This window comes from Candoia aspera, chromosome 2, assembly GCF_035149785.1.
Source record: "Candoia aspera isolate rCanAsp1 chromosome 2, rCanAsp1.hap2, whole genome shotgun sequence".
NCBI lineage: Eukaryota > Metazoa > Chordata > Lepidosauria > Squamata > Boidae > Candoia > Candoia aspera.
Genome location: NC_086154.1, coordinates 208758432 through 208780122, shown reverse-complemented (window position 1 = coordinate 208780122; position 21691 = coordinate 208758432). Strand labels below are relative to the sequence as shown.

Below are 21691 nucleotides of genomic sequence, written 5' to 3'. Positions count from 1 at the left end.
TCTGCCAGCAAAAATCCGCTTCTGCCAGCGGATGTAGCAACTTTCCTTTGGTTAATCCCAAAGACACTACAATGGAGAGTTCTGCTAGCATAGATATGAGCCTCCCAAACTTCTATAGAGTCTACAGTAACATGACTGGAACAGATGTGGCTGGGGTTTTGTTTTGTTTTGTTTTAGTTTGCTGTAGGATTCTAAAGACTTTTTAAAGACTTTTTTATGGGAATGAGGACCAACCATGAGGGAAACCACTGCCATGCTTGACTTTAAGACACATTCCAACCCTCTAAAATACCAAGCAGCCTCCTTTTTTTTTCCTACTGGAGCTATGACCACTATGAAATAACTGAGCTTAGATTACACTAAGGCTTCATTTAGCCTCCTGTTGGCTTAGCTATCCCCAGGGCAGGGCAGAGCAAGGCAGTGAAGGGAAGGGAAAACTTGTTAAGTATGACAATTAAGTAGCTGTATAATTCACTCAAAAAGTATATTCAAAGGGTGATCAAACTTGTTTCTTATCAAACTGAATCAAAAGGAATTGGTGGAATACATACATGGATGGATAAACAACCCAGCTGGGGAGAAGAAGGATACCACAAGGTCTAGTGTTTGGCCCTTTATAGTCAATATTTTTATTAATGATTTAGATGATGAGATGGAGACAATAATTACCAAATTTGCAGGTAACTAAAAATTGGGAGGGATAACTAATATGGTAGAAGACAAGTAGACTTCATAATACATTTTGAAGAGAAATAGACTGAAAACAGTAGAATGAAATTTGGCAGAGACCACTGTAAAGTTCTCCATGTAAGAAACAGAAATCAAATAGGTACAGAACAGGTAATAGCTGGCTTTACAGAAGTCCTTTTGAAAAAGATCTCATAACAGTAGTTGATTCTACAGTAAACTGAGTATGAATCAACAGAATGCAAAAAAAAAAGGTAAATGTTGCTTTTGGCTGTATTAATAGAATTATAATATGCAGTTACTTTATTCTGCATTGGTAAGACTGCACATCAAGTCATCAGTTTTGAACACTATATTATTAAAGAGGATTCAGACAAACTGAAACAATTTCAGAGATGGGAAACAGAAATCATCAGAAATTAAATTCTATTAAGAGAAATTGATGTAACTAGGAACGTTTATGGTATATATGATAACACTATTCAAGGAATATCACAAAGAACTAAGACTTCTTCATCATCTTCCCAGAGTACAATATGTGTAATAACAGATTTAACTTACTACAGAAAAGTATATTCCATTTGAACAGTATGAAAGACTTTCTGGTAGTAAGAGCAGTTTAGCACTGGAACCAATTACCCAAAAAGGAGTTGTGCTCCCCCACAAGATGTATTCAAGCCTGTTAAGCAGTCATCTGTCAGGAATACTTTAGTTTGGATTGCTGCATGGGACACAATACACTGAATCATAAACTAACCGAGCATGCAGAGTTCTATTTCATTTATATATTTACTAATATTTCTATGCTGATTCATTCCCAATGTCTCAGAATATCACACACAGGGGAAAAACCAGAAGTTTACAATCAACAGAATACTTAACAGTATGCATTATAATGGCCCTGACCAACAAGGTTACATACCAACATCTCCCAAATGTGTTCTCTCAGAGCCATGTTATTATTTTTTTACATAAATTCATTAGGGAGGCAGTTCTTTATATGTTAGGATAAACTGATCCATAAGAGGAACAACACCATTGATAAGATACTTCTCCAAGTCCATATAGATGGCACTCTTTTATAGATGAGATCTTCAGCAGGGCCTCTCTCTCAGATCTTCCCAGATGAGCAGATTCACTTTGGAATAGCCAATCTCAAACATAACCAGGCCCTGAGCCAAGTATGGCTTTAAGGTGACAACTAGCACCTTCAATTGCATCCAGAAGCTAACCAGTAGCCACTGTACTTCCTGGAGAAGCATTACATGGTCAGATCATGAAGCCAAGCCTGCTGCATACTGAACCGTGTTCAGCAGGCAATCTGCTGTGAACCATGTTCACAGCATGAACCATGTTCACAGACAGACAATCCCACTCCACACACTCAAAATACCTTTTCCTCTTTAATCTGAAGCATTGTACTTCTTGTACACTGTACTTATCTTGCATAACAGAAATACAGTGATCTGCTATCTGCCCATTTGTTTAAAAAATGCTGAAATTTCCAACTGGAGTAATATCAACATCATATTAGAAAATGCTGTATTAATTGTTGCTTGCAAACAGAAGAGATCTCCCACACACCTCTTATTTAGCACTACAGCACTTAACTGGAAAAATTCTGATTTTAGGCACATTTCTTTTTGATTTTGTAGTTCTTACCTCTTTCACATTGAGGGCCTGTGAATCCATATACACATGCACAACGATTCGGCCCAATGCAGCGGCCTCCATTCTGGCATCCATGTTCACAGACAGCTGTGTTTTAAATAAATAAATAAATAAATAAATAAATAATATTTATGCTGAAAATAGTCATTCAAGGACTATTAAGAAATTGCATAGTCACAATAATCATTATTCCTAATGGAGAAGACTTAGAATAAATTGAATCAGGAGAATTTGCCTATATTAATTAATTCATTCATTCATACAATTATAAGTCTGGCAGAATAGCCAAGTCTTTTATTTCTTGAACATCATCAGGTTGAGAGCATTTGGATCTCTGGGTGGATCTCATTTCAGAAGGCAGGTGCCGCAACAAAGAAGGTATGCTTCCTGGATCCCACCAGATGACACAGCCTGACTGATGAGTCCAAAAACATACTAGGATACTTTGTGCTTGCCCTCAAGCAATATAAGTATCATTTGCAGTAGGTGCTGACAAGCCATAATCAAAAATATAAGTGGATTCTTGAGGAACACCTAAGTTAATGTTCCTCCTCATGGCCACATTGAAGTGTTACTTTATACTCTTCCATTTGGTATAAAAGTGTGCAGGCCTAAAGAGAACTGTTCTAACAGCTGAGGTCTATTGTACCTCAGTAACAAGACTGGCAAATGGTACTGTCCCTACAATTTTAATGCAGAACACATGAACAAAAGCAACTGGTAGATTACCCTGCCTTTCTCTCCAGTCACACTAACCATCACTTCCTAATGGGAAAAACAATCACCAATTACTCTCATGGGCCTGGGGGGAGGGAGGGGGGAGACAGGTGTTTAATGGCAAGTTTAGTCACCCTAGAGTTCCCCAAATAACAAGTCTTACAGGTATGGAAGAGGGTGCAGAACAAAGTGGGAAAGAGTGAATGATAAAAATCCATCCTCAGCAAGTGCTGAAGAGAATGAAAGCAGCAGCAGGAAGAAATAGCCTGTGGTAGAAGTAGCCTATGGAAAAGTAGCAGCACATATATCCCTCTCTGAGGAAGCAGCATAAAATCCATAATGCATTCACTGGGGGCAGAACCACCAACATAGCCAGCAAAACCCAGGTCTCTTTCCCAGTTAAAACACAGCTCTAATGCTCTTTCAAATTAGGACTCATCCATGCATACAAGGAGCTACCATAACACCAGACAAGCACTTTAGTGTCAGTGAGGCATTATGCTGCCAGATGCATCTGTGGGAGTCAGGCATCCATTTTCTCCTGTAATAAAAACCAGAAGGTCTACAGAGGGCAGCCCCTAGCAATCAGAGGACAGAGGCACACTCACGCTCAGTGGCAGTAAGGGCTGAGTATATTGTTGCCTGCATCATTCATTCAGCATAAAAACCAACAAAAAGAACCTTCCCAATGCTCAACACACAAAGATTCCATAGGCTCCAGTCTCACATTACCCCAAGGCTTACAGGTAAAGCCAAGTCTTTGCAGCTTTTCAGAAGGCCAGGAGGATAGGCACCTGCCAAATCTCAGGGGAATGGTGTTCCAAAGGGCAGGGGCTATGGCTGAGGAGACATGCTACTTAGATCCTGTTAGGGGCTAACATTTGAGGGAAGGGACCTGGAGCATGCCCTCCCTCTCAGATCTAGTGGAATAGGTTATACTTTCAGGATGAGGTAGCCCCACAAATATCCTGGTCCTGTGCCATTTAAGGCTTTGAAATTGACAATCATCAACCATGTAATCAATTGAACAGCCTATATCACCTCCATGACAAAATGTGTGTTGGGAGAAGAGGAAAATATTACTTTAAAACTGGAGTAGCAAAAGACAGCTTAAAATGCCTCTACTATGGGCTTAGGGATGAGATGAAGGCAATGTCGTGCGGATCTATCATTTAAAAATAATTAGCATAGCGTGTTCATGTTGCAATTAGCAGTTTGAGGAACATGCCATTAAGTCCTTAATCTATTCATATATAATCCTCCCAAAATAATTAATTTTCCATTCTATCACATAAAAATCACAATTTGGCAGTAAATTTTTGAGTGCTATATAAATTATGCCTAAGCCTTTGAGAGAACAAAGCTCATACATTCCTGCTGAAGGAACTGGATGGTATTTGAACGTTTAAATAGATATTGCAAACTTATTCCAAAACATGAACAAAATGCCTTAAAAAACATTTAGGTAAGTAGCAGTACTTATTCAGAGATTAGCTACATAGAGGAAGAAAAATGGAGAAAGGAAAGTTTTAGACCAATCATAAACTGCAGCAAGAAAGAAAGAAATGCAGGTTATGCTACATTAAAATATTCTGTCTTCAGTACTAAAATGTCAAAATACAAGTTTCACTGAAAATCGTATTCAAATATATCACTTTTTAAATATAGAATATAAAAATTATATGTGCCAAGTACAGCCTATATTTTTTTAGAATTAAGCATTCTGAAAGAATTTTCTGTAATAATTGATTTTGCACATCTGTCTGAAGTAAGAATTTCTACCATGCAATGATTAAAGCATAATTTGTTATGCTTTCTATATTCCCTAAGATTTTTGACCTGGCCTCTAAGAAAACAAGCATTTATGTTCAGCAGAACCCATTCCCTTCTCCTGCAGATCTAGACATCTCAGGGGACTTGACATTTGTTTGCAGTGCCACAGTGTCTGGGAAAAGAAGACAAAAAAAGCATAGATCCAGATAGTTCGAGGAGACAAATAATACTCAAAGTGAGGGAACTAAAGAAAAGACTGTGTTGACAAGATCAGAGTAAGTGTGGAAAAAAAACAACGTAACTCATCTACAGTGCTGAAAAAATAATGGCAACAGCTTAAAGTCATTTATATCAAGGTTCATATATGTTTTGAGGCTACAAAACATAACAAAACCTTGAGATTATGTATCTCATATGTAAAAATAGTGCTTCTAAAAAGAGAGAGTGAAAAAATATACTGTCCATATTATACTTGGATAGTAGCATTTATATATTTTATTTCATATGTTTTATATCAGGATAACTGCCTTATTTTAAGACTTCATTTATTAATTCGTTATCTACCAATAAAATAAATCAATAAATAAATTTTATTGTTTGCTGTATTATTACTTTTTTGTTGTTGTTGTTTATTCGTTTAGTCGCTTCCGACTCTTCGTGACTTCATGGACCAGCCCACGCCAGAGCTTCCTGTCGGTCGTCAACACCCCCAGCTTCCTCAGGGATGAGTCCGTCACCTCTAGAATATCATCCATCCACCTTGCCCTTGGTCGGCCCCTCTTCCTTTTGCCTTCCACTCTCCCTAGCATCAGCATCTTCTCCAGGGTGCCCTGTCTTCTCATTATGTGGCCAAAGTATTTCAGTTTGGTCTTTAATATCATTCCCTCAAGTGAGCAGTCTGGCTTTATTTCCTGGAGGATGGACTGGTTTGATCTTCTGGCAGTCCAAGGCACTCTCAGGATTTTCCTCCAACACCACAGTTCAAAAGCATCGATCTTCCTTCGCTCAGCCTTCCTTAGGGTCCAGCTCTCGCAGCCATATGTTACTACGGGGAACACCATTGCTTTAACTATGCGGACCTTTGTTGTCAGTGTGATGTCTCTGCTCTTAACTATTTTATCGAGATTTGTCATTGCTCTTCTTCCAAGGATTAAGCGTCTTCTGATTTCCTGACTGCAGTCAGCATCTGCAGTAATCTTCGCACCTAGGAATACAAAGTCTTTCACTGCTTCTACATTTTCTCCCTCTATTTGCCAGTTATCAATCAAGCTGGTTGCCATCATCTTGGTTTTTTTGAGGTTTAGCTGCAAACCAGCTTTTGCACTTTCTTCTTTCACCTTCATCATAAGGCTCCTCAGTTCCTCTTCGCTTTCAGCCATCAAAGTGGTATCATCTGCATATCTGAGATTGTTAATGTTTCTTCCAGAGATTTTAACTCCAGCCTTGGATTCCTCAAGGCCAGCTTGTCGCATGATGTGTTCTGCATACAAGTTGAATAGGTAGGGTGAGAGGATACAGCCCTGCCGTACTCCTTTCCCAATCTTAAACCAGTCTGTTGTTCCATGGTCTGTTCTTACTGTTGCCACTTGGTCGTTATACAGATTCTTCAGGAGGCATACAAGATGACTTGGTATCCCCATACCACTAAGAACTTGCCACAATTTGTTATGGTCCACACAATCAAAGGCTTTAGAATAGTCAATAAAACAGAAATAGATGTTTTTCTGAAACTCCCTGGCTTTTTCCATTATCCAGCGGATATTGGCAATTTGGTCTCTAGTTCCTCTGCCTTTTCTAAACCCAGCTTGTACATCTGGCAATTCTCGCTCCATGAACTGCTGAAGTCTACCTTGCAGGATCTTGAGCATTACCTTACTGGCATGTGAAATTAGTGCCACTGTTCGATAGTTTGAACATTCTTTAGTGTTTCCCTTTTTTGGTATGGGGATATAAGTTGATTTTTTCCAATCTGATGGCCATTCTTGTGTTTTCCAAATTTGCTGGCATATAGCATGCATTACCTTGACAGCATCATCTTGCAAGATTTTGAACAGTTCAGCTGGGATGCCGTCGTCTCCTGTTGCCTTGTTATTAGCAATGCTTCTTAAGGCCCATTCAACCTCACTCTTCAGGATGTCTGGCTCTAGCTCACTGACCACACCGTCAAAGCTATCCCCGATATTGTTATCCTTCCTATACAGGTCTTCTGTATATTCTTGCCACCTTTTCTTGATCTCTTCTTCTTCTGTTAGGTCCTTGCCATCTTTGTTTTTGATCATACCCATTTTTGCCTGGAATTTACCTCCAATGTTTCTAATTTTCTGGAAGAGGTCTCTTGTCCTTCCTATTCTATTGTCTTCTTCCACTTCCGCGCATTGCTTGTTTAAAAATAATTCCTTATCTCTTCTGGCTAACCTCTGGAATTTTGCATTTAATTGGGCATATCTCCCCCTATCACTGTTGCCTTTTGCTTTCCTTCTTTCTTGGGCTACTTCTAGTGTCTCAGCAGACAGCCATTTTGCCTTCTTGGTTTCCTCTTTCTTTGGGATGTATTTTGTTGCCGCCTCCTGAACAATGCTGCCAACTTCTGTCCAGAGTTCTTCCGGGACCCTATCTGCTAAGTCCAGTCCCTTAAATCTATTCTTCACCTCCACTGCATATTCCTTAGGAATATTAGTGAGCTCATATCTAGCTGATCTGTGGGTCTTCCCTAATCTCTTTAGTCTGATCCTAAATTGTGCAAGAAGAAGTTCGTGATCTGAACTACAGTCAGCTCCAGGCCTTGTTTTTACTGACTGTACAGATGTCCGCCACCTTTGGCTGCAAAGGATGTAATCAATCTGATTTCAGTGTTGTCCATCTGGTGAAGTCCATGTATAAAGCCGTCTCTTAGGTTGTTGGAAGGGAGTGTTTGTTATGCAGAGTGAATTGTCTTGGCAAAATTCTATCAGCCTATGTCCTGCTTCATTTTGTTCTCCCAGGCCATACTTACCTGTAATTCGAGGTGTCATTTGACTGCCCACCTTAGCATTCCAGTCTCCTGTGATGAAAATAACATCTCTTTTAGGCGTGTTGTCCAGTAGGTGCTGCAGATCCTCATAGAACTGCTCTACTTCAGCTTCTTCAGCATTTGTGGTTGGGGCGTATATTTGGATCACTGTGATGTTAGATGGCTTGCCCTGAATTCGAACTGAGATCATTCTGTCGTTTTTTGGGTTGTATCCAAGCACTGCTTTAGCCACTTTACTATTAATTATGAAGGCTACTCCATTTCTTCTGTGGTCCTCTTGTCCACAGTAGTAGATCTGGTGGTCATTTGATGTGAAGTGGCCCATTCCAGTCCATTTCAGTTCACTGACGCCCAGAATGTCTATCTTTAATCTTGACATCTCACCAATAACCACATCCAATTTGCCCTGGCTCATAGATCTTACATTCCAGGTTCCAATGGTGTGTTGATCCTTAGAACATCGGATTCGCCGTTCACCACCAGCACCATCGGCCGCTAGCCGTCCTTTCGGCTTTGAGCTAGCTGCGTCATCACGTCTGGGGCTAGTTGAGCTCATCCTCTGTTCCTCCCCAGTAGCATTTTGACCATCTTCCGACCTGGGGGTCTCACCTTCCGATGGTATACCGACATATCTCTGGTTGTACTGATCCATTTAGTTTTCACGGCAAGAATACTGGGGTGGGTTGCCATTACCTTCCCCAGGGATCGCATTTAGTCTGACCTCTCTGTCATGACCTTCCCGTCTTGGGTGGCCCTTCACGGTTTAGCTCATGGCATCATTGAGTTGCTCAAGCTCCAGCACCACGACAAGGTAACGATCCTTTGCTGAAGATTATTACTTTTAGTACATTAGTATTCTTCTATATTTACTCTTTTCAACAACACAGTAATCTGCTTGAAAAATTCTTTGTCACTAAATGGATAAAAATAAATAAATTTCTTCTATTATTAGCACAGTATAGTCATTAATAACTAAGGGAAAATCTTCCAAAGCAAGAATGAGTAGAACTAATGAACATACACAAGTCTAAAAACAGTTTTACTAACAGTCCTAAGTAGATGTAAAAACCAGTGTTAAAATGGTCAACACCTTTTCACTCAGAGACATACCTTGATCTGGGCAATTGTGTGAATTAAAAAAAAAATGCAAGTTTTGAACAGGCACGAACTTTTCTTTCAAGTGCGTATATGTTAATTTATTTAAACTTTGAATAACAGAACTTGACATTTGTATTGCTTTTATAGTAGACAATATGTTGCATTCTAAGAAGAGACTTTGACAAAAGGCAATACTTGCCTATAAATTAAAAATTTGTCCCCATCATTCCAGTTATATGCACAATTGTTCCAATAATCTACAAAGTATGAAAAAACAATGCCTACATAATAGTTGTGTTCCACTGTTACAGAACAGCTGCATTTATAACAAGTTTATAACTTCCTTAAGAAAGAGCTAAAGGTTATTTGGTTTCAGTATTTTAGGCATTTTCCCAACTAAAGGCTCCAATAGCATATGTCAAGTTTTGAAAGCATTCATTCTCCTGTGCCAAAAGAACAGATAAGTAGAAAGTGAAAAAAAAAAAATTAAGCCATGGACAAAAAGCAAGGGGAGACAGTGTGGCAGAACTGTTGTTGTCTTATATCTCAAAGTAAACATATAAAAATATATTTTTATAGCAGGTTTTCCTGTTCCTTATCAGATTTCATTAAATGAATTGTTATTGTTCAGTAATTACCACGGCATTATTTTTATATAGGTGGGTGAATTATGGCAGCAAGTGAACAGCTTACATAACAATTGACTATATTGTGATAATCTAAAAGATTATGTCTCCAAATACTTGTGAACTGAAATTCAATGACTCCAAGTGGGACTTGCTACAAAATGTTACAGTGTAATTTTATACTGTTCACATTTTAATCAGTTATGCCCTTCTTCAAGATCCTCCATCATATTCTTTTGTACCATCACTGCAACAGTCAAAAATTTAGTGATGAATTATGTTCATTCCTCATTGGGCTGTTTTTCCCCTAAATAATCTCCTGGGGTTCCGGAAAGCCCCTAAAACCTGGCTCTGTTCCCAGGCTGAGGGTAATGTGTTTGTTAATACATTTGTGGGGCCCTTGTTGTATTTGTACTGTTTATTGTTCTGGCTAATTTAGCCTGGGCTGCCTTTTTATGTGTGTTTTAACTGTTTTGTTTTTTGGGGAATTCTGTAAGCTGTCGAGTCTAATGGAGTGGGAGGTCATAACAAATTCAGTAAATTAAATTAAATTAATAACAATTCACAAACTTTTTAATACCATATTTGTGCCACATTGGTACATTATTCATTAAAAAAGAAATGGTACTCGGAATCAAAACAGCAAAGGCAGGATATAACAGCAGGAAACTGAATTTAATGAAATGATATATGGTCTAATAAAAACCAAGGAACTAGCAGAGAAAGCATAGCATGAAATAGCTAAAATCAAAGAAGAATAAAAATATTATGCCTAGGAAAGGAAAAGAAAGAAGGCTGAAAAACAGCAACAGAAATCAAAAACGTGATATGGATCTTCTGAGACAGGAAATAGGTAATTCTATTTCACTTGCATCTTATATTTCTACTCTTATGACTAAGAAATAAATTAGCAAACAACAAGAAATCATTAATTGATATTGTCCACAGAAACAAAATCAAGCCTTTGATTTAAAAAACCAGTTCCATCTCCCAGTCTTTCTCTTGTGCTCCATCACTCCTACACTGCTTTTCAAACTTTTTGCAACTCATTATTTGCCACTGTATCAAAACTGGTAAATTATTGCTTGAGTGAACCATAACTTGCTTGTAAAATGTGGTTTGGGATTCTGGTCTTACGGCAAATGACTGGCCAAGAACCTGGAAGGAAACATTGAATCTGTAACATACAGAAGGGAGGAAGTGGGTGGCTTATAGGTCCTGTCTGCCTATATTAATGATTTCATGGGAGAGACAATTCTAGTTGTTTGGGAATAGATACCTTATGTTGTTTTGATCTACAAAATCAGCTAAGCAAATACTTTAGGAAATATTATACATTCTACAAAGTTCATCTGCTACCAGATTAGTAGCTCCTATAGTCCCCTTTTTGGGAGAGATGGGCAGTGATAGAAATTTGAAGAATACATAAAATAAAGAAATAAATATATTGGTTTTTGGAATCTTTTAAATTTTATATCCTGTTTTGATAAAAAATGCCTTTTTTCGTTTCATTAGTAATCAATCACTAGTTGTCTAAAGAGTCTGTACAGTTTCAGAGGCTGAGCTGTAAATTCAGTAAATGAAGAAACACTCCAGTTTCCTTGATCTTCCTTAAGTCATAGTTTGCTACTACACTTATTTATATATGTATGGCTTTATACCTTCAAAAGAAATAAAAACAATAATCCCTCAGATATTAGGTTCAGCAGCAGTGCATGTAGGTAGTAATTCCCCTGTTTCACTATACAGGTAGGTAGTTGCTAAATGAGGACAACCTGTATAATATGAGCTCCATCAGTCTAACGTTTGGGATATTTTTAATGCAATTCTCATGCCGTCTTCCCCAAAAGAAAGGCCTGTTCATAGACTTTACCGTGTCATGCTGACAAAACCAAGCCATCAGGGCTTGCTTCTGTTCTTTATTTGTTATTCCGAAAAACTTCAGAACATGACCTTGACAACAAGCATGGCTCAAGTGTTGGAAGTGAATGGCAGAAATTGAGTTGAAATATACAAATAACACAAAACATATCCAATGATACATGATATTATTTTTTCATATAAACTAAAAAAAAGTTTGCTTACTCAAGGATTCCTTGAAATATAAAAAGTCACTCAAAATGTTCTTACTTACTGCCAATACTTTTTTTTTAACCACAGAACTTTCATTAAATGATCCTAATGCTGCTCAAACAAATTAATACTATTACTACATCTCTCCAAGAGTAATGTGTCTTCCCTGTAGCTACTCTATCTACATAATAAATGTTTTGTTCATGACCATCCATTGAACTTAATAGCTGAAAAATGCACTGAAATCAGAACTCCCATATCCAGATGAAGTAGCAGCTACTGAAAAATATCAGAAGGCTATACAACACCTGTGCTACATGCATCAGCAGGAATCATTCAAATAAATCACAGCTGCCAAACATCTACTTACGTTGCCCACAGTAAGTACCAATATATCCTTTTTGGCACTGGCATTGGTCATCTAGACAGGTACCACCATTCAGACATCTGATGTTACACTGTTGTACTACAGCAAAATGCAGACAGTTAATTGTGCACTGATTTGTTATTTTATATCAGGTAGCCAAAAAGGTGCAAGTATTAAAAAAGAATGCAATAATATAAATATAAAATACCATTAAAATATATAACATAATATATATAACATATTTTAGCATTTTGTGGCCTAGAACTTCACTTCAAACTGATTTAAGGTTTTAGTGTAAGAGACCCACAGTAAATTACTTCTTTGTAAATGCTAGTGTACATATAATTTTGAAGAGTATCCAATCGGTAGATCTCTTGTGCAGCTCTTTGCTATTAATATCTCTTTCTTACTCTTCCTCAGCACACACACATTTGTCCTTAACACATGCTCCATCTGTTTTCCTCTCTCCTCTCTCCTCAAATGCTGTTTTATTGAGTTTCTTTGCCAAATAATACATAGGGTGTCTGAATTCTGCATTAATAAACTCAAACCAACTATAACCTTTTCCTCTATAATCAGTAGGTGCTTTCCTCCACTAATTCCTTTCACTACATCATCTTGATCTCTACAAATCTCTTTGGTCTTCTATTAATACTTTAAAGCTCCTTTATCACATTTATTTTATCTTAAAATTCTTTATCATTCTGACCTCAATTAATTTCCACTTTAATTTTCTATTAACTTCACTCCAATATATACCTAAGCCTTTTTCATTGTTATTTTAAGTATACAAGTTACCTATTTTAGTTATTTACCCACTTAACGCAGTTGATATATTATTTTTCAATCAAGAAAACTTTTCCTACAATGTGGCTCATAAAAATTATAAAACCAATATAAAAATGCAATAAAACGATGGGATATTTTAAATGATCCCAAGCAAAAAAAAAGTATTAGCAAAACAGGGATACAATCAAGCAGGAGTGTCTTGTAAGTCATTTTATTGCTTACTGTATAAATTACTTGGGGTGGGGTGGGGCTTCAATCACATGGCTGTGATTGTCATTTTGACTGTTTAGACCCTCCCACACACATGCACATATACACACATACCCTTGCAATCAACTTGCAAACATTCTTAAATAATTACAGATGTAAGGAGAAACCCATGTAGGCATTCCAAACTTGTGTTATATGTCTAGTCTTGTCATATTGGATAGTAAGGACTCTTATAGCAGAACTTCAGCCACCTCTGTTCATAATGTCTAGGCCATCATCTCACTTTTTAAAAAAAGAATTAATGTAAGATATGAACCCAGTCATTGTGGTTTGTTAAGCCACAGTTTCTAGCTTAAAGTATCACATAAGACAAATGTGTTTTATTTAGTTAACAACATCATGGCTTAGTTTGATGTGTGAACTCAGCCTCTGTATATTTGTGTGAGGCAGTTGTTCTTTGCCATAGGCCACATTCAGCATTTCTAGTAACTAGAAGGATTTTTTGTACATTCCTTGCATATTCACAAAAGTCTGTTCTCGCTACAATAACTGCTGGACAAGGGGTTCAGAAAAACAGGAAGGGAAACAATGTGGATGCTTTACTTCACTTTGCTTTAAGAAGGGAGAAGGGGGTTTGTCCTTCATGAGACAACTTCAAAGGGGTGCTTCACACAAGCCATCAAAACTAAGTATGTGTTTCAAACATTGCATAGCCCTTATATTTAGGTAGCTAAACATGGGAAATGTCAGCAATATATTGTTTACAGTGGTTCTTTGCAATCAAGCATACAGATTTGGGAAGCAACTAGATAATCAGTGAAATTGGAATAGAATCAGACCATGTTCATCCATGTTCCCATACTATAATGTAGTTTGTTTGGTTTTGATTTAGTGAATCCCTAGTTGTTTGTCAGTCATGGTTTAGTGTTTACCGTGTTGTACAAACATAGCTATTTAAAAATTTCAACAAACTAAAGTTATATCCTGACTTAGCATGATCTGTGAACCCAGATAATGTGTTTAGCTTTTTGTGCTTTTAGGCATGGGCAACCAATGTGCAAATTTAGCCCTTGCTTCCAGTAGGACTGCCAACAGAAGAAACACAATTGAACAGCAAGGAAACTCTGGACACAAATCAGAACAATCAAGAAAGGGTATCTGGCTTTACCATTTATCTATTTTTAAACAGGATCCTAGAATAAACGCAATCCCTCCAACCCTAAACACCAAATACCTTTATTAAAATATGATAAAATGAAAAAGATACTATTTAGGCCTTACTAGATTTTGGTCCACAGCTTGGCAATATTTGTCCACTGGAGCAAGTGCACATGTTAGGACGAGAACAAAATCCATCACCACAACTATTTCTACAAATTGCTGTGGAAGAAAATAATATATTAGACAATTTGCAATATTACATTGTTAAATAAGCAATAAAAATATTTGTTTAAATGTTTCAAAAATATAGGATGTAGGCATTTTCCTATATTTTGAAACTCTATTATGAATTTTTATTATTTTGCCTTCATTTATATTTCCTACAATGCTCCTACAATCAGAACGGCAATGACAGCTTTCATTCTAATAAGTTTATAATTTTCACTGTGGAACAAAACACAAAATTCTATTCCAGCAAATGAGAGATATGCAAATTATATGTAGGTAACACAAAGTCAATACAGAAATCAGAATCATCCATATCATTTACATGGAAAAAACAGGGTATCAAGTTTTTACTGTCAAAATAATATCTGAGTGGGAGATATGGATGTAAGTAGGACAGGGATCTCTATGAATAAGCCTATCCCTAAACTGCTATACGATCAATGATAGCCAATGAAAGATTCCCATTGAAGAAGTTGATAAGGAAAAGATGTCTATCAGAAGTGTGATATGAAAGGGGAAGTCAAGTTAAACCTGTCCCCTTTTACCTGAATTCCAGTTCTATTTCTCCACCCAAACTCATGACTGTTATTTTGATAATAAAAAGCAGACTTATTAAATGCATTCATGTATTTAGCATCACATCTGTTTTAGCTCTGCAGGACTAATCTATTGCTTTCCAGCTGATAATGTTATCTTAAAAAAAAAACTTCAGTGATGATATTTTCCTAACCAATGCATGTTAATAGCTTATTTTTGAGATATGCTAGATTCAAGCATTGTTTAGAAGTACTAACTGCACATACATTTCTGGCTTCATTTTAGGAACAATATCATCTTTTTTCTTGGTTAACAGGCTACACTTACAAAGAAAGCATAATGAGATTTTATTGTGCTTTAGCTGCCACTTAAACTATAAACTATTCTAGCTAAGGTGCTATATAAATGAATACATACCCCAGATGCATCCTTTCTTTCACAGCTGATTTCTTTCTTTACTTCTTCAAAAGAGGTTTATTAGTTCAAAGGGGTTTATTTCAAGATACCCCTATGATAGGAATATTTTAATTAAATATTTTAGACAGCTATGGCCACATTAAGCAGAGTAATGATATGAAACAAGTTGGCACGGCTGGTATTTTGGTGGAAGTAAGTTATGGACATTTGTGGAGTTTGAGAGGTTGGGCTTCAAATTTATCCTGAGAGCCAGTTTGATGTAGTAGTTAAGGCTAGAAACAGAAGACTATGAGTTCTAGTCCCTCCTTAGAGACAAAGCCAGCTGGGTGATCTTGGGCCAATCACTCTCTCTCAACCCTAGGAAGAAGCCAGTGGCAAACCACTTTCAAAATCTTGTCAGTATTAGTCCAGGTAGTCACCAGGAGTCAACACTGACTTGAATGCACATGCATACACAAAAAACCCCTATCCTACAAATTCCACTTTTTTTTGTTGTTGCTGTGGTCCTATGCTAAAAAACATAGACCTAAACTGCCTCTATGTTTTAGAAGCCAATTTCTGATGAGGCAGAGTCTGCAAAAAAAAAAAGGAATTTGTTAGGTGCATATTGCAATCTTGGGAGTAAAACACAATAGCTTCAACTGACAAATTGTAATATAAAATCAAGGAAAAAAATAAGGAAAAGAGAAAAGGAAATCCTCATGAATATAAATGTATTATCTAAATATATCTAATGTGTATATAAATAACTGATGGTCTTCATTAAAACTGATTTACTCTATATTCCAAGCACATTCTACAGATGAATGGTTCACTGTGGATTACAAAATATGCTGTGCTTCACTGTTGTTGGCAAGTTGTATTACTTTTCAGTGTTTTGATACATGCAGTTACATTGTCACTGTGAAATCTTGACATATATGTCAACTTATCATCTCTTATATTTGGGATATTATTTAATATTATTAATATTAAATATCCCCAATTAATATTTAATATTAAGATCAGAAGAACATTATGGTAAACCAAAAAAAAAAGTGAAATATATGAGATAGGCCAGAATCGTATCTGTAGATTCCCTTATAACTGAGAATACAATTTCATTTCCAATGCAGTTGCCTAATTGCATGGAACATCAGAATGTGGCATGTAATAAATTAGCAGGATTATGCCTACAAAAGGTATAATCCTAGGGTTTCTCAACAGTTGTTTGGAATCTTTACACTGCGAATCATTATGCTGTCATGGTGAAGATCAAAGTTAAAGTCTACCCTCATTGATTTATTTGGGGCCATGCCTTTTTCCTCTGTACAAATAATCCCACAGGGTTGTTGTTTCAAAGATAAAATTAGAGGATAAAATGCTATATGCTTCTGGAAGAAAGGTGGGCTGTACCCATAAAGAATGAGTGAATAAATTGAATCTGAACAGCCATAAGTATGCTTATAGATAGTTTTCTTGGCAGCCATCAGCTTCCATGTCCTTCTTTTTCTATTTTGATTTTTTTAACTGGGAGGCTGCAGTGCATCCTTTATTTCAACTCTGGGTGGGATCCAGGGGTATTCTTAGAAAAGAGAAATTCTGGGTAACTGGTGTTCAACACTTTCTTTTGAAGCACACCCAGATGCCTGGAGGTAAAGAGGAAGTTAAACTGGGATGGTAGGATGCAAGCTGATGACAGAACTTAAGATGGAGAGCACCTTTAATAGACTGAAGGCTGTATGTGGCATTGCACTGGGCTGTATGTTTGTCTTTCCTGGTGATGGATCTCTTTTATTTGTTGATATGGTAAGATTCTTTGAGATTTATGCATGAGTGTACATGTGTGTACATGTTTGATTGTTACCTATTTGGTTTAAGAACAATATTAGGACTGTGGTAGTATTTGCTTCATGAACTGGTGAAATAACTGATAGGCCTCTATGATAACCACAACAACCAGAAGCAGACTAATTACATGATGCATTAATTGGATAGCATACAGGTGCCTTTGGGGTTCTTATTTCTCATTCAGAAACAGGCACCCATGTATAGAGGACTGATCCTATCTCTCAGACTCTACATTTCTGAAAAATCACCTTTGTCTATGCACATTGGTACCAAGGGAGTCTTTGATTTTAATCTCCATGTACATGAGAAGAGTAAATTTTCCAAGGCAAAGGCTGTGGGAAAAATGTCCCCCACCCATGCAGTAGCCTTGCTCTGGGTCAATCCATTGTGTTTACTCTACAGTTAAAAAAAAAAAAGGAGAGCAACCACATATACATAATGTAAAGTACTCTATTGTTTCCCCTCAGGCATAAGCCCTATTGTATTTAACAAGAGTTACTTGTAAACATAAACATATATAGGATTTCACTGCTAATATATAAAATCCCCCCCAAAATAGATACAATTTATATATCATCTGGAGATAATAAACGTAAAAATTAGAAGAGAGAGAGAAAAAATATTCTATCCTGTTTATGCCCAAAAGACCCTTATCATTTTTCAAATGTTCTAGAGCTGAACGCTGATCTCAACCACAGATTGTAGAGGTTGGTCTTGGTGAATCCCAGGCACAGTCCAACTAAGTTCCATGTTTTGCCAAGACAAATCAGTAGTCAAATTTCTCAGCACAATAGCAAGCTTGGCCAAACAAGCTATCATCAAGCTATTAAAATACACTTAGCAAATCTAATCTAAATCTATTATAAACTTACTACAACAAAAATAATAAATATCCTAAATAATAATTCATATTATTTGCATATCATATTATTTGTGAATTTCAAAAATGGCATTTTTGATCAAATGATTTTTTATTTTTATTACTATATTGCCAATGCTTCTGTTTTAAGAACCATCAAGCAATTGCTATTTCTTAAATACAAAGTTGAAGCCTAAAATGAGCAATTCAGCTAGAGTAAATTCATACTTTTGTTTAAATGGAATAGCTATTAAAACTCAAAGATTGCAAAATCTGAAACCAGAACACTTACGAACAATACACTGATTTCCCCCAGGGAGTGTTTTCCATCCAGGGCAACAGTAGGAGTGGAACCTGGAGCCACACACATTTGGCCTGTTGCATGCAAACAAGTGTATACACAAAATTACAGGTTATTTGGAACAGCCATTCAAATTTTTGCTCTGCAGAATAAAAAAAGTTATTGGCTACAGAAATAACAGACAAATTCATAAAGGTTTTGTATTTCTAAAAAAACAGATTCCTACAAATCTGTCCTAAAAATTAATAACCTGCCTCTTAGCACAAAAAGGGGGGGGGGGGTAGAATGAGCAATAAGGTTTCCATTTTTAAACCATTCTGAAAGCAGAGGAAGGAACAATGGATCAAATTCATGCACACTTTACTTTTATTAAGAGTGAAACATCAAAGACATCTGACAACATTTCCATCTTAAGGGAAAGAATTGCAGTGTATATCACAAGCTGGTATGCAAGTAGAATATTACAAAGACTTAAAAGTGGAAAGAATTTGTCACATATTTTATAAACTGGCATTTTTAAGTTTTTCCTCTTCAATTTGAAAAAGTATGTATCTTCATCAGGTTTTAATTGAAATGATCCTTCAGCTGTGCTTTACCAAAGCCCTTTAAAACTTGATGTCTGCTACATTTGGTACTGTTATTAGTATCATATTTATATATGTTTACTTTTCTAAAAGCCAGATTTTTTTGTTTTATTTTTACACCAGCCTCTCAAGACACATATGAAAACTTTCCAGCAAGGACCAAGGTTAAAATTAAAGAGAAACAACCATTATAGAAGTGGGAAAGGACATACAGCAGTATTCAAAAAGAATACTGCCAAGTACTTAGACTAAAAGTTTCAAAGGAAATATACTATGGTATGAAGTATTCTACCTGACTAACTGGGAAAACAAGTTGAATAAAGAGGTGGCTGTTATAATGCAATTACAAATGAACACAACAAGCAAATAGGAATAAGGTGAAGGAAAATATATATGGAACTTCCAACTAGACTTAAACTTGTGGGCAAGATTTCTACTTAGGTACTTTTAAAATAAGGAATTCTGCTTATTGTATGTAGTTCTATTGTATGTAGTAAAATAAGAAAGAGAAAATCATTATTTTCAATGCTTTAGGATCCTTTCATGAAATCACACAAATACTGTGTGAAGTGTTGCCAACTTTATGGCAATACTTCAAGCAATTAACTATTTAAAACTAGTGGAATCCAGTTTTAGGCACACAGATTTGTTGCTGCAAGGTGAAAGCATGTTTTAAACAATGTGATTTTTTCCTAGAATTGATGCCACCTGTGGGCAAATGTGAATTGCTTACATATAGGATGCTGTGGTAGATGCATGGAAATTCTTGCAACGTGTAGGCCTAGCCATGGTCTTGAGAAGGTTAATAATCAAATAAAAGAAGGATAATGGAGTTGGAAGTAAAAAATAATTTGGAAGAAACTTGATGTCAAAAGGGGCTTATGGACTGTAAGTCTGTTAATTAGACTGCAGGACTGCTTTAATCTTTAAGGACACAGAATAAAATAGTATCCTGTGTCTTTAAAGACTACAGTCTTTAAATGGCATTTTAGCCAATGCGAATATACCTGAAACCCTGAGATTTGGTCAATGGCCAACAGGCTAACATGGCTAAAGAATGAAGATGGTTATTGGGTTTGGATCAGGAGAATTTACCTTCCCAAAGAGATGGAAAGTCAACAAAAAGTTTGGGAAAGGTGGAAATAGATGAACAGAATGAGACTGAATAAACTGGAATTCAGTAATATTTAGAGGAAGCAATGTTTGTGGGGCATAATAGAGTAAGAACGAAGTGTCTATAAAGTGCAAGAACTTATGTCACAAGGTGTTTAAGGAGGAATAATAGCAGTGGCTGTACTAAAGGCATTTGTATGGTGGAACAATGCTTAAAGGTAGAAGAATGGTAAGGCTAGCTATAAGTGTCATGGAAACAGAAAAATTAGAGCATCATTTCATCTGTGAGTCATCTGGAGATTTTAGAAAGCCCTCTATGGTTCATATATGAGCCTGAAAAAAGTTGGTCAACTACATCATTGCTGTTGTGTTGTTGTTGTTGCTGTTGTTATTATTTCTCAAATTTATACTACTGCCCATCTCCCCCCAAAGAGGGACTCTGAGCGGTTTACATGTACTCTGAGCATGTAATTAAATATATGTGGCCTGTTTCTCCCAAACAGCAGCTGAGGAAGAAAACCTGTGGCTGAATTGTACTCCTTCAGACAACCCTTTCAGAGATGGAGGGTCACATAAGTGGAAGGGGGAGAGCAAAGCCAAGAAATTCCTGCACATAGCAGCAGGTCAAGAAGGGCAGGATGGCTACAGTCCTGGTCCCTCCTTGTTTTTGGTCGGGGATTAGTCGATTTAATCCCTATGAAGGCACATTTCAGCATGCCACCCCCTACCTGCTGTCTGTAGTGGTCCCATCCAGGCGCAGGTTTATACTATCTCCACTGCTGTCTGCAGCAAACAGGCCTACCTGTGGTGGACGTGGGTGCGAGCAAAGGTTGCTTTCCTACCCCCTGAGCGCGTCCTGCTGGCCTCTCCTGCGGACGCGGTTGGTGGCGGCGGCGGCGGGCGCCGTGCCTCCTTCCAGGCTCCCCAAGACAGTATAGCGGCTGCTATCTGCACCCTCCGCCGGACGACCCTGCCGCTGCTGCCCAGAGGATCCGTGCGCCCAGAGCGCCACACAGCCCAGCCAAAGGAAATAAGGCTGCAGGCAAAGCGCCCGCCGTCTCCCCATCGCGGACGGCAGGAAATCCTGAGGTGTCACCACGAGCCACAGAGTCCGACTTGCTCCTAGGGGAGCGCCCGCTGCTGCTGCTGCTGCTGCTTGCCCGCCGCCCTCCTCGGCGAGGAAAGGGTCACTCTTGCTGCCGGGCCCCTCAGCGAGACGACTCGCGGGTCGTGGCGGTCGAGGGGACTGCCGCTCGCCTTCCACGGAGCATCCTCCTCCCTTCCCCCTCTTTCCTCCTGAGCAACTGGAAGGCGCGCAAATTTCACCCAAAAAATTGGTCAGAGCAACAAGTGAGGCTTCCCGTTCTTTCGGGGGACCGGGGAAAAAAGGAAAAGGGAGGAGGGCGGGAAGCGTTTCCTGAACCAGTCTTTTTACACTGATTGAAAAGAATCCTCAGTGAACCAAAATCACTCTTCGCAAAGAAAAAAGAAAAAGAGGATTCTCTGCCTCAAAAATAAAACATTAAGTTATTAATAACAACTAAGGAGAGCGGACTCAAGCCAACTTCAACCGGGCGGGAGCTCTCCGCCCCGAACCCAGGGACAGAAAAATGCAAGAACTCCCACTACGCCGCTGCCGT

The 21691-nt window shown here is 37.7% G+C and overlaps 1 protein-coding gene across 1 annotated transcript in view; it reads right to left on the bottom strand.

Annotated features, from left to right (window-relative positions):
• Positions 1 to 21117, bottom strand: part of FBN2 (fibrillin 2) — a 147609-nt gene extending 126492 nt beyond the window's left edge. The window contains exons 1-5 of the mRNA XM_063295264.1: positions 20894 to 21117; positions 18346 to 18428; positions 14303 to 14401; positions 12026 to 12121; positions 2350 to 2445 (exon numbers count right to left, since the gene is read on the bottom strand). Coding sequence (XP_063151334.1) covers positions 2350 to 2445; positions 12026 to 12121; positions 14303 to 14401; positions 18346 to 18428; positions 20894 to 21117 — 598 coding nt within the window. The remainder of the gene's footprint in view (positions 1 to 2349; positions 2446 to 12025; positions 12122 to 14302; positions 14402 to 18345; positions 18429 to 20893) is intronic.
• Positions 21118 to 21691: the final 574 nt, after the last annotated feature.